The sequence below is a fragment of the Sciurus vulgaris genome (assembly GCF_902686455.1).
Source record: "Sciurus vulgaris genome assembly, chromosome: 8".
Classification (NCBI taxonomy): Eukaryota; Metazoa; Chordata; class Mammalia; order Rodentia; family Sciuridae; genus Sciurus; species Sciurus vulgaris.
In genome coordinates, this window is record NC_136468.1 from 82533747 (window position 1) to 82552941 (window position 19195).

General features: G+C 34.8%; 1 protein-coding gene across 1 annotated transcript in view; it reads left to right on the forward strand.

Moving 5' to 3' along the window:
* The window catches only part of ABCB5 (ATP binding cassette subfamily B member 5), a 123180-nt gene that overhangs the window by 60788 nt on the left and 43197 nt on the right, over window positions 1-19195 (forward strand). The window contains exons 14-18 of the mRNA XM_079151121.1: window positions 1860-2021; window positions 6365-6505; window positions 15138-15281; window positions 16668-16772; window positions 16912-16989. Of these exons, the coding sequence (XP_079007247.1) occupies window positions 1860-2021; window positions 6365-6505; window positions 15138-15281; window positions 16668-16772; window positions 16912-16989 (630 nt within the window). The remainder of the gene's footprint in view (window positions 1-1859; window positions 2022-6364; window positions 6506-15137; window positions 15282-16667; window positions 16773-16911; window positions 16990-19195) is intronic.

Sequence of the window (19195 nt, forward strand, 5' to 3'; positions counted from 1 at the left end):
AGTGAAACTCCACATCAGGTACACCACAAGAATGGGAAGTTCACTCCATGAATGTTTAATATGCCAAAGTATGTTCTACTGTCAAGAATAAAAAGAACAAAGAAAAGTTTTTTAAAATAGAAATAATAAAAAAAGAAAAAATGCATTATCTCAAAAATGGCTGAAGCCAACATGTGGAGGAACAATCAAGCTGGACTATGTAAACTAATAAATCTCAAGACCTATTTTGCATTGGTGCAGGATAGACAAACTGAGGAGCAGAATAGTATATACAAAATATAAGAAAAGAATAACAGTCACCTGGTTTACGATAAAAGCAATTCAGCAGAGCAGTGGGGAAAGGATGGTCTTCTCTAAAACCGCTGCTGGGACACTTGTTTAATTAAAGGGGAAAATGTCCATTGACTCTTATTTGACATCACACACAAAACTCAATTCCAGGTGAATTACAGATCTAACAACAAAAGGCAAAATATTAAAGATTATAAGATAAAACAGAAAAACATCTGTGTGACGTTGGAGTCAAGATTTTTTTAAACAGGATGCCAAAAGCATAAATTGTAAAACAGAAGTTGATAAATTGGACTTTCTTATCACTTTAAAATTCTGTTCATCCCAAGACACCATTAGGCCATAGGTGATGAGGCACGCCTGTAATCCCAGTCCAAGGCAGGAGGATGGCAAGTTCAAAGCCAGCCTTAGCAACTTAGTGAGGCCCTAAGCAACTTAGTGAGACCCTGCCTCAGAATTTAAAAAATAAAAAAGGACTAGAGATGTGACTCAGTGATTAAGTGTCCCTGGGTTCAATCCCTCATACCAAAGAGAGAGAGAGAGAGAGAGAGAGAGAGAGAGAGGCTTTTAAGAGAGTGAAAAGGCAACCACTTAATCAGAAAACATAATTGTAATACATAGTATCTGACAAAGTTCTCATAGCTAGAATATGTAAACAATTCTTGAAAATTGACAAGAAGTTCCAATAGATGAGCAAAAAATTTGTATAATTCAGAAGAGAGAATATTCAAGTTTTCAATAATGACATGAAAAGATGTTCTTTATTAGTCATCAGGGAAATGGAAATAAAAGTCACAATATGACTATTCATTTACCTGGCAAAGAAAGTACCACTGTTGGTGAGAATATAGTCAATCTGACTTTCCTCCACATGGGGCTTGGTAGAGTGTACCAACCATTGAAAAGCTGGCAGAGGCTAGTGAGGCAGAGCATGTGCGCACCTGGTGGCTCAGCAGTTCCCTTCCAGGTGTAGAGCTAGTGGGACTGTATACATATGCTCACCAAATAAGCATGTGGAAGAATCTGAATGTAGCAGAAAAACCCCAGAGACTATAATCCCAACTAGCAATAGAATGGAAAAAATGTGGTATATTCACACAGTGGACTTCAGAGTGACAAGAATGAATGACATGCCACTGCACACAAAAAAATGCAGGAATCTCAAAAGGATAATATTGAACAAAATATGCTCAGACCCAGAAGAGTATTTTACTGCATAATTCCATTTATGTAAGAAACAGATCCAATCTGATCTATGGTATTTGAAGAAGGATAGTGGTTATCCTTGGTGGGCAAGTAGTGATGGTGACTGGAGGGGCATGAGGGTGACTTCTGGCTACAGACAATGATCCATTTATTGATCTGGTTATTCTAATCTGCATTCAGTTTGAAAATGCATTGATCTATACCTCAATGATATGCGTACTTTTCCGTATGTTTATGGTATCTTATCCCAAAATAAAGATTCTTCTCTATTAAAACAATACTGCAAATAGAAGTTTTCTTCACTGTTGCAGAGGTTACTTCTACTAATTTTATGCTTATTTTCTCTGCTTTCTGTCGTGTAGGCCAGCAAAGGTCGCACTACAATTGTGGTAGCACACCGACTTTCAACTGTTCGAAGTGCAGATCTGATTGTGACTCTAAAGGATGGGATGGTGGTGGAAAAAGGAACCCATGCTGAGCTAATGGCACAGCAAGGTCTATATTATTCACTTGCCATGTCACAGGTAATATTTGTATGGCACAATGTTATGTTGGCGGGTTTTCTTATTCCCAAATTATAATCTTAATGCTTAAAACTTAGCTCCAGAAGCAAAATGCAAAATTGTTCATGTGGATGTTTCAAGTAGTAGAAATAAGAAGCAAGGTTGATGGGGAGAGGGAAAGGGAACTATATTATCCATAGAAGATTTCCTGGAAAAGTACTTGAAGATCAGAAAGTGGGAGATGAAGAAGGAGAAGGAGGGGAAACCCAAGTAGTTGGAACAACAGCATTGAGGTAAAAAGAAGCTTGTTGTGCAACTAAAACAGAAAGATCAGCCTTCTCTGCATAAAGATAAGTATTGGGAGAAAAGGGGAAAAGAGTTAAATACTGAGGATCAGATCACAGAATATCTTGGAAGCCAAGCAGAAGGGTTGAGATTTAATGTGTAGAAAGCATCTAACACAGTGCCCAACACACAATAGACATTCAAGAAATATCTGCTGCATGAAGAGATCACTGAATGCCACATCCTCACAGGTAGACTAGAAAGCTCAACTGGGTAATCAAAAGGAGGTATGATAATGTTGGAGACATATGGCAAATCCTCATTCTTTAGGATTCAAGTTTCTGCATTTAATGAGATCCGTGCTACCAGATTTTACATAACTTCATTAGGGCAATTAATGCAAGTGAGAGGGATTAGAGAGGGATTAGGCGCTACCCATGGCCTTCACTCAACCCATCTATTTCCTCTTAGCCTGGAAGGCTGTCTGTTTCCAGAGGGTCTTTTATAGATAAGTAATTTCAACTTTTTTTCATTTATTTTATTTTACTTCTTCAATGGCCAGGTCATCTCTTTGATGTTAATATTATTATTTTACAAAATAAAGACTTTAGGAATTTCTGAGCCTCTCTGTCTTCATCCAATTTATAATTTCAAATTTTAAATCCTACCTTTTCTACTATGCTGAAGGGAAGTATTTTTGAATGCAGCTTCTGAAGGAATGAGAGTAAAACGAAAGCTTGAAAATGTAATCTTAACGTTGATTTAAAAACTACTGGATTCATATTTTATTTCATATTATTCCATATTTTGTGTACCCTTTAGAAATGAAAGTGAGGTGTTATTTGACAATTTAATTAGCATGATGTTCATTCCATAGATGACCGAACTTATAAAGTTATGAAGTTCAATATTTTCAAACTGATGTAAGTAGCAATAGAAGGAAATAAGTGAGGTCATATTAATCCTGTTTTGAGATTTTTAAAAACTATTATACTCAGATCTTTCTTTGGAGTACCACTTCTTTATTTTTTTATTATAATTAAACTAAAAATCCAATATTAGGACTTGTGTTTAAAGGTTTCACAATATAAGAAAAACAGAATTGTTTGTGTTATAAATATATAAAAGTTTCAAACATTTTATTCAAAATGGATTATTAGTATTCTCCAATTACCTAAAATTACAAGATCATTCAGATACAAGATCATTTTCAATCTTAAATACTCAACAAACAGCTATTAATATTCTGTACATTATAAAAGAAACATAACATATATGATATCTACATAAGCAACTCAGTTTAAAAACTCTGGATAGGCTTATTCATCACCTTTCCCTGTGGTGCCAAAATGAGTTAAGTTATGAAAATTCATGACAATCACAAGAATCACGAAGTTGGTGTTGCTAGGAGAATTCTGAGAAGCAGCATAGCTAAGTAGTTAAGATTATGAACTCTGGAATGACTCTGAGCTCACTCTGACACTTGACAGTTTAGGATTGGAAACAAGTTCTCCGTGCTTTAACTTTTTAAATTTCTCACATGGGGAAAATAATAATAAACTATCGCTGAATTATTGTAAGTAGTAAGTGAGCTAAGAAATATTATTGGTAGAGTAAATGTTATTATATTTTATCATTGGCATTAGCATTATCCAAACTTCTCAGAAAAGTTCAAACCACAGAGATTATACATGCTTATATACAGACATATTCCTTTAGTGAGATTCTATGTGAAAATGAACTAAAACAGAGAAATATACACACCAAACTTACTGTGATCATTATTACATTGTCTAGAAGCCTTCTCAGAAAAATGAATTGTCTTTGACCTATTAAACATCTTCTTAGAAAAAGTTATTATGAGAAGTGGTCAAAGTTTTACTTTTTAAACGTGTCAATCACAAGCAGGAAACTCTTGGGGGACAGGGGGAGCAAAATAAAGATTTCTTTCATGGTAGAGAAATTAAAGATAAAAGATGTTAATGATGTAGTAAGACTGGTTAGAGCTCACTGAACCTTTCTGTGACTGCTTAACAGTTGCTAAGCTTGTCAACAAAATAGAGTCCCTGGAGAGTCTCCATGTGCACATTCTCCTTGTGCACTAAATGTACCCACATCTTTCCCTCTCCTCTCCCCACACTGTTCTGAGCTGCTGTCATCCTAACTGGGATCCTTACTTCGGGCCTATCCTCCTCCCATCTCTTCATGGGGAATCAAAAATCTATTTACATCACAATTAGATGTACAAGAGACTAAGTAGACCAGTTATTTCACTAAAACTGGTCTCATTTCTCTGTATTGCAATAAAAAGGAAAAAGAACTGGAATGATTGGCTTAGAACCTCATTCTACTTTACAGTTTCAACAGTTCCTTTGAAGTTACTTTGATTTCTTTGCATTTTCTTATTGTTATGCGGCCAGCTCCTCTGTTTTGCTCTAAGCTCTGCGGTCAGTTTGGAATTGGCAACAGCAGCAGCCTGGAAAGCTTGTGCCTCCTATGATAGCTCTCAGTTCCTGGACCAGCTGCACATACAAGGGCCTCATTAGCTGAGATAAATTGATAAGCTCCAGAAAAGGCTAGGAAGAAGAGAGATTAGAAAGGATATCATCTGTCTCAAAAAACTACTTTTACTAAAATCTGTTGTTGCCAGTGGTATAATTGTTTTAAACTAAGACATTATTTTCTCCAGTTCATTTACACGTCTTCGGAAAAGGCACAAGCTATTGTCAATCACTAACATTTGAGTATGAATTAGAATTATTAGCTCTCAAGTCTGAAAATGGTTAAGCAAGAACTGTATGAGAATATTCCAGTTTTAAAAGGAAAATAGAAAAAAAAGAAGAAATAAAAAATTAAAAATTTTTTTAAAAATCTATGGTTCACAGTCATCCACCAATCAAACCTCCCAGTCTTCAGTATCCTGATGAGAGTGCAGTACTTGTCAAAGGGCCTCCAGTCTCCTGTAGGTGTCTCAAGAAGGGAGCCACCCCTCCAATGATGGTGGCCACGCCCTCAGGAATAATTCAAAATGTCTGCACCAACCTCCAAAGAATAGAGCACTTATGTCCAAAATTTATAAAGAACTTACAAAACTTTACACCAAAAATACAGACAACCCAATCAATAAATGGGACAAGGAACTGGACAGACACTTCACAGAAGACATACAGGTGATTAATAAATATATGCAAAAGTGTTCAACATGTCTAGTAATTAGAGAAATGCAAATTAAACCAACTCTAAGATTTCATCTTACTCCAATTAAAATGGCTATTATCAAGAACACAAACAATAACAGATGTTGGCGTGGATGTGGGGAAAAAGGCACACTTTTACATTGCTGGTGGAGTCGCAAATTTGTGTAGCCACTCTAGAAAGAAGTATGGAGATTCCTCAGAAAACTTGGAATGGACCCACCTTTTGACCCAATTATTCCACTCCTCGGTTTATACCCAAAGGGCTTAAAATTAGCATACTACAGTAACACAGTCACATCAATGTTTATAGCAGTTCAATTCACAATAGCTAGATTGTGGAACCAACCTAGATGCCCTTCTACAGATGAATGGATAAAGAAACTGTGGTATATATACACAATGAAATATTATTCAGCCATAAAGAAGAATAATATCATGGAATTTTCAGCTAATGGATGTAAATGGATAACGGCATGCTAAGTGAAATAAGCCAATCCCAAAAAACCAAAGGCCAAATGTTTTCCCTCATAAGTGGATGATGATAGATGATGGGGGCAAGGGGGTGGAGGGTGAGAGAAGAATGGAGGAACTTTAGATTACATAGAAGGAAATGAGAGGGGGGGGTATGAAAATGGTGGAATGAGACAGACATCATTACCCTATGTACATGTACAATTACACAAATGGTATAAATCTACATTGTGCATAACCATAGAAACAATGATATACCCCATTTGAATGAAAATGCAGTCTGTAAAAAATAAAAAAAGAATATTCCAGTTTTAATAGGAAAAGCAGTAAGTTTTAAAGAGGTGCTTAATAAAATTCCATTGAATTTTTAAGATATCATTCTAATGATAATCTGAATATTCTTCATTCAAGGATATTAAAAAAGCTGATGAACAGATGGAGTTAATGACATATTCTCCTGAAAGAAACACCAGCCCTATTTCTCCGTGTGCTATGAATAACATCAAGTTAGACTCTACTGACAAATCTGAGGAATCCATCCAACATAAGGAGGTACTGGTTCAACTACCAACAAGTTTGTCCCACATTCTCCACTTTCAACTAATCCTTTTATGAAATTTAGAACTTATTTACAATAAAATATCACTTTAGCAAAATGTGTGCTTCCAGAACTTCCTGTAGCATCACTAATGAGACTGCATTTATGTCAGAGGTCCTTATTGAAGGAGCAAAAAGTCTCAAGAGAATGTTACCTTCCTTTTTCCTACCCAGACCATGGGTTGAAACTGTGCCTTGGGAACTGTGGTGTAGATACTATCAGTAATGCTCAAGATGAATGTGAGACATGCACGTCACTTCCTGGATACAGAAAAGCCCCAGCACACACTGTCCAGCCCTCCAATCCCAAGGCACAGCCCATGGAGCCATGCTCACAGGGACAAGGGTGCTGGTTCTCATGCTTATCTTCCCTCTTCCCAACTCCAGGCTCATAAGAACCCTAGACCACCCTGCTTTAACCCCCACCCCTTGCAGTTTATAACCCCTAGGACCTCTCTTTAGTCTCTATTCAACCTCAACTCTCATTTCTCTCCCTCGATTAGGTCTCCTTCCTCTTTGACCAGCACCCATCTTGGGGCTCAGCTGCCACTATGAATGTTCTCTGTAGCATCCTTCCATAAACATTACATTCCTTCTCGATCTCACCTCAACCCACTCATTCCCTAAGCCCCAGCCCTCCCCCACCTCCAGTCAAGCTCTGTTAGCCTCTGCGTGCTGCTTTCCAAGTGTCACCTCCCACACCTTGCCATCCCTCACCCTAGCCCCTGCCTGTTGGATTCAGTATCCTTACTCCAGCTTCCGTGTCATCCAGCACCTATTCTGGGCCCACTCTTGCCTCCCACACTGGAAATTCTTGTTCTCCTTGGGGCTGACAGATAATTCAGATTGAACCCCCTTAGATGTTCCCACTATTTTACCCCACACCCTTCTCAGTCTCATCTGTCAATTATCTACCTGAATCCCAGGGGATTATCTTCCCCAACTCCTTCTTCTGCCCTTCTCTGGCATTGCTGATCTATTATTTCTAACTTTTAGATGCAACTTTGTTCCCTTTTGGCTTGTGGTCTTTATAGCATTCCTGTGTGTACTTTTTTTTTTCCTTTTCTACTTGTCTTTTTTTAAAAAATTCATTTAAATAAACACACAAAGAAAAATCTTTCTCAAATTTGAATTCTGGTCTTCCTCCAACAGAAAACCTTCATTCATCTTTAACCCAAAATAGAATTTTTAACTCAGATTAGAATTCAGAGGCCATTAATCTGAAAAGGTTAAAAAAAAAAAAGTTTTTTCCAGTAATCGTTAATAGAAGTTTAACATTACCTTAATTATTAATACAAACAACAAACTACAATAGCATTACTAGTACATATGATATAACCAATTAATATCACAGAGATTTCCATAGGCAAGCCTCTTACCCAACAGAGCAAAATTGACAATATCTGGCATTCAATCAAAAATCACCAAACAAAAATGCATGAAAATACTATCAGAAATTAAATGAAAAATCATCCCAAAGAAATAGACTCCAAAATGATACATTTTGTAGAATTAATGGAGACATTAAGCAGTTATTATAACTATATTTCATTTGACCATATGTCTGCAGAGGAAAGGAGAAAGGGTACCAAAAAACACTTCAAGAAGTAAAGGTAAAAAATTGCCAAATTTGATGAAAAACTCAGGACTGACTGAGCAAGTAAAATAGATAGAATACACAGATTACAAATATCAAAAATGAGAAGCTGGGCACAGAGACCAGCCACATCTGTAATCCCAGCTACTCAGGAGGACAAGACAAGAGGATCTCAAGTTTGAGGTCAGCTTCAGCAACTTAGTGAGACCCTATCTCAAAATAAAAAACAAAAAGGGCTGGGAATGTAACTCAGTGGTAGAGTGCCCCTGGATTCAAACCCCAGTGTTATGAAGATGAAAAGGAGGAGGAAGAAGGGGAGAAGGAAGAGGATTGAGAAGTAGGCCAGAAAGTAACTCAGTAGTAGAGCTTTGCCTACATGCAAGATCTCTGGGTTCAATTGCCAGCACCATAAAAAAGAGAAGGAAAATAATAATAATAATAATAACAACAACAACACTGCAGATTCTATATTTAAAAGAATAATAGCTGGACATGTGACAGTAATCCCTGTGACTCTGGAGGCTGAGGCAGGAAGATCACAAGTTTGAGGCCAGCCTCAGCAACTTGGTAAGACCCTGTCTCAAAAAATAAAAAGGTAGAGATGTGGCTCAGTGGTAAATAAAGCCCCTGGGTTCAATCCCCAGTACCAAAATAAAACAAAAAACAAAATAATCTTATGAAAACAAACATGCAAATAAATCTTGAAACTCAAATGAAATGGACAAATTCCTTGAAGAACACAAACCACCAAAGCCCACCCAAGAATAAATCGAAAGGTTGAATAATCTTATATCTATTAAAACAAAATTGAATTTATAGTTAAAAAACCTTTTCCAGGAAGAAAACTCCAGACCCAGGTCTTACTAATAAATCCTAACAAAGTTGAGAATGTTGATCTATAACACCATTATCATTCTATTATTAAAATTAGATGATAACTTATAAGAAAATGATTGCTTTATCCCCCATGAACATACAAGAATTCATAACAAAATTCAATGTTTAATCTGACAATGTATAAAAGGAATAATACATCACCAAATAGGATTTTTATGAATAGTTTGTGGTTTAATATTCAGAAATTAATATACTAAAAATAAAAAATTATCTAATCATTGTAATAAATGCAAGTAACTCTCTTGACAAAATGTACCATCTATTCCTGATAGCTCTTGGCAAATGAGGAATTGATACACTGTACTTTTTTTCCCTTTGGCAGTACTGGAAATGAAACCCAGGCCTCACATGTTAGGCAGATGTTCTACCACTGAACTATATCCTCAGCCCCTATGAATGAGGAATTGAAAGAAATTTTCTTAACCTGGTAGAGGGTAAATTCTAAAACCTATAGCTAATATCATACTAAATAGTGAAAGACCAAGATCAGGAACAAGGTAAGGACGTACATTCTCATCACTTATATACAATGTTGTACTGCAAGTTCTAGCTTGTGCAATAAGGCAAGAAAATAAATGGAATTCAGATGGGAAAGGAAGATGTAAGGTATCTTTATTGACAGATAGTATGATCATCTATGCAAACAATCCCATGGAATTCACACAAAAAAGAAGCAGTTAAACTTAAATTGGTTTTAGCTACTTGGTAGAATATATAACCAACATATTGAAATAAACTCTATTTCTATATATTTAAAATGAAAAATGGGAAATTAAACTTTTAAAAACAATGTAATGGCCAGGCACAGTGACTCACGTCTATAAACCCATTGGCTCAGGAAGCTGAGACAGGAGGATCATGTGCTCAAAGCCAGCCTCAGCAATGGAGAGACACTAAGCAACTCAGTGAGACCTATCTCTAAAATACTTAATAGGGCTGAGGATGTGGCTTAGTGGTTAAGTCCCCCTGAGTTCAATCCTTGGTACCAAAAAAAGAAAAAAAAAATTGTATATATATAAAACACGAACTAGTTGGGAATAAGTTTGATTAAAGAGTATAAGACATACACATTTAAATTTGCTAAGGTTTACTGAAAAAAATTAATAAAACCTAAAACATTGAGAAAAGTAAATATATAAGACATGTTAAATAAATCAGAAAATTCAATATTAAGATGTTAGTTCTCCCCAAACTTGTCTCTAGATTTGAAATAATTTCAATCACCATCTAATCAGTCTCTATTGCAAAATTTGACAGTCTGTTTCTAAACTCTGGAAATTCAAAAAGTCAAAATGCTAAAAATCACTTTGAAAAGAAAGAACAGGGTTAGAGTATGTGTATATATATATATATATATATATATATATATATATGCTATTTATTTTATTTAAAAATTATAGTATTCAAAACAGTGTAATATTGTCATAGAAATAGATCAATAGAATGAATTAGGGAGTTAAGAAAAGACCCACACATATATGGTCCCTCACCTTTAAACAAAAATACAAAGACATTTCAATCACAGATTTATACTCTTATCAAGAAATGATGCTAGATCAATTATATATCTACATACAAATAGCCTGATATCTATATACAAAATAGTCAAATTCAGTTCATATCTCAACCCACACATAAAAAATTAACTCTGAATTGATCTTGCCCAGGATGGTGGTTCACACCTGTAATCCCAGTGGCTCTGGAGGCTGAGGCAGGAGGATCATGAGTTCAAAGTCAGCCTCAGCAAAAGCAAGGTGCTAACTTTTCTCAAAAGTGTATTTTTGGCAACTTTGTCTAGTATGAGATAACTGTGTTCATGTGGGTTTGTTTCTGTGTCTTCTATTTTGTACCATTGGTCTACACATCTATTTTGGTGCCAATACCACGTGGTTTTTGTTTCTGTTGGTCTGTAGTATAGCTTAAGGTCTGGTAGTGTGATGCCTCCTGCTTCACTCTTCTTGGTAAGGATTACCTTGGCTATTCTGGTCTCTTATTTTTCCAAATAAATTTCTTTATTGTTTTTTCTATTTCTATGAAGAATGTCATTGGAATTTCAATACGAATGGCATTGAATCTGTATAACGCTTTTGGTAGTATGGTCATTTTGACAATATTAATTCTGTCTATCCAAGAGTGTTGGAGATCTTTCCATCTTTCAAAGTCTTCTTAAATTTCTTTTTTGAGTGTTCTGTAGTTTTCATTGTAGAGGTCTTTCACCTCTTTTGTTAGATTTTATTTTTGTTGAGGCTATTGTGAATGTGGTAGTTTTCCTAATTTCTCTTGCAGTGGATTTGTGGCTTATGTATAGAAATGCAATTGATTTATGGGCATTGATTTTATATCCTGCTACATTGCTGAATTCATTTATGAGTTCTTGAAGTTTTCTGGTAGAATTCTTTGGATCCTCTAAATATAGAATCATGTTGTTGGCAAATGGTGATAGTTTGAGTTCTTATTTTCCTATTCATATCCCTTTCATTTCTTTTGTCTGTCTGATTGTTCTGGCTTGAGTTTCAAGGATGATATTGAATAGAAGTGGTGAAAGAGGGCATCCCTATCTGGTTCCAGTTTTCAGAGGGAATGCTTTCAATTTTTATCCTTTTAGGATGATGTTGGCTATGGGCTTAGTATAGATAGCTTTTACAATGTTGCGGTATGTTCCTACTATCCCTAGTTTTTCTAGTGTTTTGAACATGAAGAGGTGCTGTATTTTTTCAAATGCTTTTTCCGTGTCTATTGAGATAATCATGATTCTTGTCTTTAAGTCTATTGATGTGATGTATTACATTTATTGATTTCCATATGTTGAACCAACCTTGCATTCCAGGGATAAACCCCACTTGATAGTGGTGCACTGTTTTTTAATATGTTTTTATATGCAATTTTTCAGAATGTTACTGCTAATTTTTGCATCTATGTTCATGAGGGACATTGGTCTAAAGTTTTCTCTCCTTGATGTGTCTTTGTCTGATTTTGGCATAAGGCCGATAGAATAAGTTTGGAAGGGTTCCTTCCTTTTCTATTTCATGGAATAATTTGAGGACTATTGGTGCTAAGCAACTCAGTGAGACCCTGTCTCTAAATAAAATAGAAAATAGGGCTGGGGATGTGGCTCAGTGGTCAAGTGCCCCTGAGTTCAATCCCTGGTACCTGCCCTCCCCCCAAAAAAGAATCCTAAACATTATTTTCAAAACTAAAATTATAAATTTTATAAAATTGTAAAAGAAAAATCCAGTAGAAAAATCTTTGTGACTTTGAGATTTCCTAGATATAACACCAAAAAAAAAAAGAAAAATATTGATAAGTCAGATATCAGCAAAATCGAAAATTCTATTATTTATAAAATATGTCTAAGAAAATGTAAAGACCATAAACTGGGGAAAAATACTTGTAAATCACATAATGATATATAGAATATATGAAGAACCACCAAAGCATTATAACAAAAACACAAAAAACGTACTTAAAAAAGATTTAAATAGTCATTTGGCCAAAGAGTTTGAGTAGATGGGAAGTAAACATACAGAAGCATATCCATTGCCATTGATCATTAGAGAAATGCAAAAGAAAATTTGAATGTGGTATCACTGCATACCTATTAGAATGGCTAAATCCAAAAAGACTGATTATAACAAGTATTAGCAATAATGTGGTGCAACTGGAACTCTAAATTTTCCTAGTGTGAGCATACAATGGAAAAACTACTTTGGAAAAATATTCAGCAGTTTCTTAAAAAGCATTTAACTATATATTATTAATGTATATATTTAATATACCTACTATATTATATGGCCACTCCATTTCTATATCTTTCTGAAAGAAATCAAAGCAAATGTTCACAGGAAGTTTTGTATATGAATGTTCAAGACAGACTTCTAATAGTACGAAAGTGAGAGCCACCCATATTTATATTAACAGTTAAGTAGAGAAATAAATTATGGTATATCCATACAACGGAAGAGAATACAGCACTAAAAAAATGAAATGCCTATGTATGAAATAGCATGAATAAATTTTAAAATAATTATATTGAGCTATAGAAGCAACATGAAAAAGAGTACATGATGTATGATTTTGCTTTTTATACACTTCTAGAAAATACAAACTAATCTAACACCATATCAGTAGTTGCTAGCGGGGAGAGAAAAAGACTCGCAAGCTAGTAGTGTGGCAGAAAAGAACTACAAAAAGCAGGAGAAAACCAGGAGTTATGATTATGTTCATTATCATGATGATGGAGATGGTTTCATGAGGATGTAGTTACGTTCAAACTTAACAAATTATGCATTTTATAAATGTGCAGTTTGTCATATGACAATTATAACTCAATAAAACATCAAATAAAAGTTTAAATTCTTAGTAGACTTTGCTTTTTAACTTTATAAAATTATTTTGTATCTCTTTAGACAATGACTATTTTATATTTTTATACCAAAGTATCTTAAAACATGCTAAAATCTGTAATATATTTAGGTAGCAGAGTATTTTTCATTATTTTACAGACATTGTTCATTTTGGGTTTGTCTTATTTTATTCTCCTCTATCTTCATAGCACTACTTAAGTGATACCCATTTTTTAACTTGTGATAGAATATTATCCCAGAGGCAAAAGGACATTCATTGTCTTTCCATGATCTCCGTAACCCAGATTTTTCTGTAGGAGCAAGATAACCATTCCATATTTCCCAGTTCTGTAATTTATTGGTATTATGTCATGGAACCAACTAAGCTTTAGTTTCATCACAAAATAAGGTGATTCTGTAAAACATTTAGCTCTATGTTTAGTAAGACTTGATAAAAAGTTGGCATGCAATTTTTAAAATTTCATGTATCCTCTTGGACATTCACCTTACTGAAAAGTGGGGACTTCTGTGATGATCTTCAGAAAACTTTGGAAGGAATATAACAGATAGGGTTATATTATTAAGCAAACTAATACAATTCTGGCTTCACCATTCTGAGAACAGATTTTAAAGAACTGTGAAAGTTCTATTGTCCAAACAACAGAGTTTGCAGTATAGTTGCCAGACTCAGATTAGATAAACTGTTTATTATTGTCTTTCCTAAGGAATTCTCTGATTATTAGGTTCATAAATATCACTTTATGACTGAATGTCATGAGGAGGTTTTAACTCATGAAATAGTAGTTCACCGCCTGCCTTTTTAGGAAAAATAATGACTCATCAAAAAGCTGCTCACAGGGTCTTTTGAATAAATCCACTACACATCCTAGACAGCATAAGGAGACATCATTGTCACGATATTACTTATCCTCTGACAACTGTGACCACTCACTCCTTGCATGGTTCCCAGGAAGGGATGGAAAATACCAGAGTGGTTACTGGCTTTGTGCTTTCTCTGCATAAAACCCAGGATGTAGTGTCACATAAGCCTTCCTTGCCGGTAACATCAGCATGAGCAATGTCTAGTAATGTTGATTGGGTGCTTACTGTGCAATACTGAGCTAATTTTAATTCTGAAAACAATCCTATAAGATCGGAACAGATACCATCACCCTTGGAAAGATAAGAAGTAGAAACTTGGCAAGTTTAAGCAATATGCTTAGATACTACAGCTTTCTGTTTGCAAAGAGGAAGCAAGTTTTTAACTGAGGTATTAGAAAACATATTTGTAAATAAATCATGAAACTGAAAGACTTTCAATCTTAAGTCCTAGTAAAACTTTTACCTGCTGCACTTTCTCTGTTTATTTCCAACCTACACTGGGTCTCATCCTAGAGTATAATATTGAATGTAGTTTAACAAGAGTAAAGAAAAATAGGCCTGTTTTTTTCCCCCCTGGTTCTTAGCTACCACAACATTGAGTTAATTGATACTTTCTTAACAATAGCAACTAAGTGAAATACCAAAAATCGATATTGCATAAACAATCACTTTTGGATGAGATTCCTTTATGTTTTGTGATCATCCTTAGTAATACAGGCAGTGAAATTTTTCTAAGAGAAGTACTACTTCTAACCTGCTGTCTATTGTATTTCATGTTATATTATAGATCTGTTTGTGATTGGCTAACTTCTCTAGGTTCAAGTTTACTCTCAAACTGAGGTTTTTAACCTAGGTATTTTATTTCTAGACAAGTCTTCCTGAAGTGTCTCTATTAAAAATATTTAAATTAAACAAATCTGAATGGACTTTTGTGATTCTGGGGACATTGGCTTCTGTTCTAAATGGAACTGTTCATCCAATATTTTCCATCATCTTTGCTAAAATCATAACTGTAAGTAAAACTCATTTGCTAATATTTTTAACAATTTAAATAAAGCTCAGTATGAAAGAACAAACTTGTTGGACCTTGATCAGTAAGGGGGAAAGCGAAGGAATTTATCTGGGTCACCCCTGGGGCATGGGGTTTCCTGGTAGGAAGGTACACTAATTTTGACTTCAGGATTGTGTCAGCATTCTAAAGCAATACTGAATACTGAATACTTTATACTGAAGTAATAAAGTAGGCAAATGCAGCTTTTTTGTCAAAACAATGGCCATTTTTTCGTTTTTTGTTTTTGTTTTGTTTTACAATGGCAATTTTTTTAATATCAGCCAGCTCCTGGAGAGAAAATAAGAGTTTAGGATTATGCCAAAGATTCAGAAAAATTAGTTGGTTCAAGGATGTTCCTAGATCCATGTTAAATCCTCATTGTCTTTGGATGAACAGTTACCGTTCACTAATATAAATGCCAATATATGTATAATTGCTAACTTTAAGAACCATTTAATAAAGAAGAATACTATTATGGCATTTGCAAACAAATGGATGGAATTGGAGAATATCATGCTAAGTGAAATAAGCCAAGCCCAAAAAACCAAAGGTCAAATGTTTTCCCTGATAAGTGGATAATTATACGTAATAAGGGGGGAGTGAGAGAAGAATGGAGGAACTTTAGATTATGTAGAAGGAAATGAGACGGAGGGGGTATGAAAAATGGTGGAATGAGACATACATCGTTACCCTATGTACATGTATGATTACATGAATGGTATGACTCTACATCGTGTACAACCATAGAAATGAAATGATGTACCCCATTTGTGTACAATGAATCAAAATGCAGTCTGTAAAAAATTAAAAGATAAATTTTAAAAATTTTTAAAAAAAGATAGGAGGTGGAGGTGAGTACAGACTTCAAGGATGGGATAGAGTCAAGATAAAAATAATAGAAGTATATTAATATAGTGTTTTCTCTTAGTGCAAGCAATTAAAATCCAATAGAAATTTTAAAAAAAATTTCTAGGGGCACACCTAAAGGGTCTCATATTCAGGTACTAAATAGAGAAATGTTAAGAAACCTGAGTTATTAATATTATTGGAAATAATAATTAAAACAAACATGATTTAATTGAAAATATAGTGTGATAATAACAATAGATAGAAGATTCATTTGCCTGATGTTGTGCTTCCGTAGCAAACAAGAGAAAATTGAAAGTAAATTGTTTTTATCATTTGTATTAAATGCAGACAATAGTAGAATATAGGCACTTTCTCTTCCCAGAATTGTGTAGTCTTTGTTATATGTTGTAATTCATTTAGAATTATATATATAGATTTTTTCCCCCGTTTCTTTTATATTTTCTCTAAATCCCTGATTCAAATTCTAATTCTTTTCAGATGTTTGAAGGTGATAATAAAACAACATTAAAGCACAATGCAGAAATCTATTCCATGATATTTGTCATTCTGGGCATTATTTGCTTTGCCAGTTATTTCATGCAGGTAAACTTTTAATAAACAACCCTGAGCAGTTTTACTTTTTGATGTCATCCTCTTTGAGTTAAAAATATAGTAGCTAAATGTTACAGAGAAATAGAAAAGAAAATTAAAAATAAATGAAGATTTTCTTTTTGTTTTCCAGGGACTGTTTTATGGCAGAGTAGGAGAAATTTTAACCATGAGATTAAGACACTTGGCATTCAAAGCCATGTTATATCAGGTCAGTGTATTTAATTGAATTTTTTTATTTGAAATCTATTACAAAATATCTCAGTTCTTAATTCTTTCTCAAGTAGTTTCTTCACATTGTCTTTCCTATGGTTCATTGAAATGTATGTTTTTTGTTATTGTTCTCAGAAGAAGAAAATCTGACATCAGAATTCATATATTTTCCTAATAAAATCAGGTACAAAATTGTAATGTTTGAAATTAAGACTTATAGAAAACAAGGACTAAGGGTCCAGACCCATTCCTTGCATTCAACTCTCTTTTAATGCATGGTGTAATGTTCCAGGATCAGAATGAAAGACCAAATTAAAACTGAAAAGCAAGAGCCACAATAGATTGGGAACATGCTTGAAAGTAAGGAGTTTTATAATTTGTCCAGTTCTCATCCACTGGCCAGATTGAGGATTTTTACTCCATGCTTCTTAAAACAGCCACTCTCCCTGCCCTCCTGGAAAGAGTCCTGAACTCAGATAGCATCAGTCGGACTGGCAGGTCTGCCTGCCTCATACAGATGATCAATTGTACCTGCGAAATAACTAAAACTAGGTGGATAAGTAGTAATCTGGAAAAGTGAGTCTTGGGGGCAAATGGCAGGAATGTCTCAGATTGGCACCTCTAAAATTCTTTCATGAGGATGAGGTGTATTGGGTTACCCTGAAAGCCAGTAATCATCTGGAGCCCTTTGCCTCACTTTCTGTCACCAAAGCTCACAGAGCAGGAGCAAATAGCTTCCTGCCAGGGTAATTTCTTTTCAGAAATAGAGTTACTGTCACTCCAGCTGAGTTGTCAAAACCAGTTTCTTTTTTTTTTTTTTTTCCTCCATCTTGTGATTTTTAGCAACGGTACTCTGAGGCCTGCCACAGAACAAAATTCTGTAGTCTTTGTGCTCCTGGGGAACTGCAGGATGATGCAGCAAAGGGAGCTAGTGACTTCAGAGAGCGACACGATGCTCCAGAAGCAATCAGTATCCTCATACCCTTGGCTCAAAAAGGTCCTGTCTCAGATTTTTTTACTCCAAATTTGGAGACACTCCTTGATCTAGAGAAACAAAATCTACTTGAGGGATTATGAATCCTTTCATTGACTACACACATCTCTCGTGTTAAATGTATACTTTCTTGAATTAAAACTTTATGTCCTTACTTCATGTCCTCATCTTTTATGAAGTAAAGCGAGACTGTAATTAACTAATACTCTATTTTGCACTTGAGAATTTCTACTTTTTTTTTTTTTTACTTATTTATTTTTATGTAGTGCGGAGGATCGAACCCAGTGCTCACACATGCTAGGCAAGTGCTCTGTCACTGAGCTACACCCCACCCCATTCTGCTTGTTTTTGTTTGCCTTCATGAATTTATGTTTTTCCCTGTTTGAGTATATTTACTTCATATTTCTAGGAATTTTTAAAAATGTTTCCTGAATGTCTAGCTATTCTGATGCAGATTATACATTTTAATCTTTTCCAAGTGTATCTTGAACTTCCCCTTTCTTCACAGAAGGCTTTTAGAGGAACAATTTCAAGGCTGTGAACCAGGTTAACCAGTGGAACTGTTGTTAATCTAATATTTTGGTGCTTAATACTGGACATGAATCTTTTGTCTAGCATTAGCTATGTGGACACCAGCACAGTAACATTATGGGATAACGTAAGCTTTGCCCATAAGAATGTTCTAGTCTACAAGCCCTAAACTCTGTCCTCCAAAAAAGTGCAAAGATACACACAGAAACCCTATGTTGTTTAACACGTATTATTAAATTCAACTCAGTCCCTTTCAGTACACTATTTATTTTCCATCATCATCCCTCAGCATTCTTTTTGCTTCATTTATTTGCTTTGTAAATTGGAGGAAAAGTGTAGTTTAGTTAGCCTTTTCTTTGTAAGCATCTTCACAATTTTATTCTGTCCATAGTGAGAGAAACTCCTGATATGAGGTTTTACCTCACTTTTATCACTGGGTTTTGTCCTAAGATAAGACTCTGAGGTATAGAAAGCATGCTAAGGCTTGTAGTACTTTTTATAACCATTTTGAAATCTCATACGAGGTAAAGGTATTTATAGAATCAGGTGTGGTTGTTTTGTAGGTATAAAGTCTGTATTTTATGTGATTACTTAAGATCCTTCCCAGTTGAAAAGAATATTTAATTATTGCTGACTTCCATGGTTGTAAATAATTTTTTGTTCATTGTGTTTCAAAGCT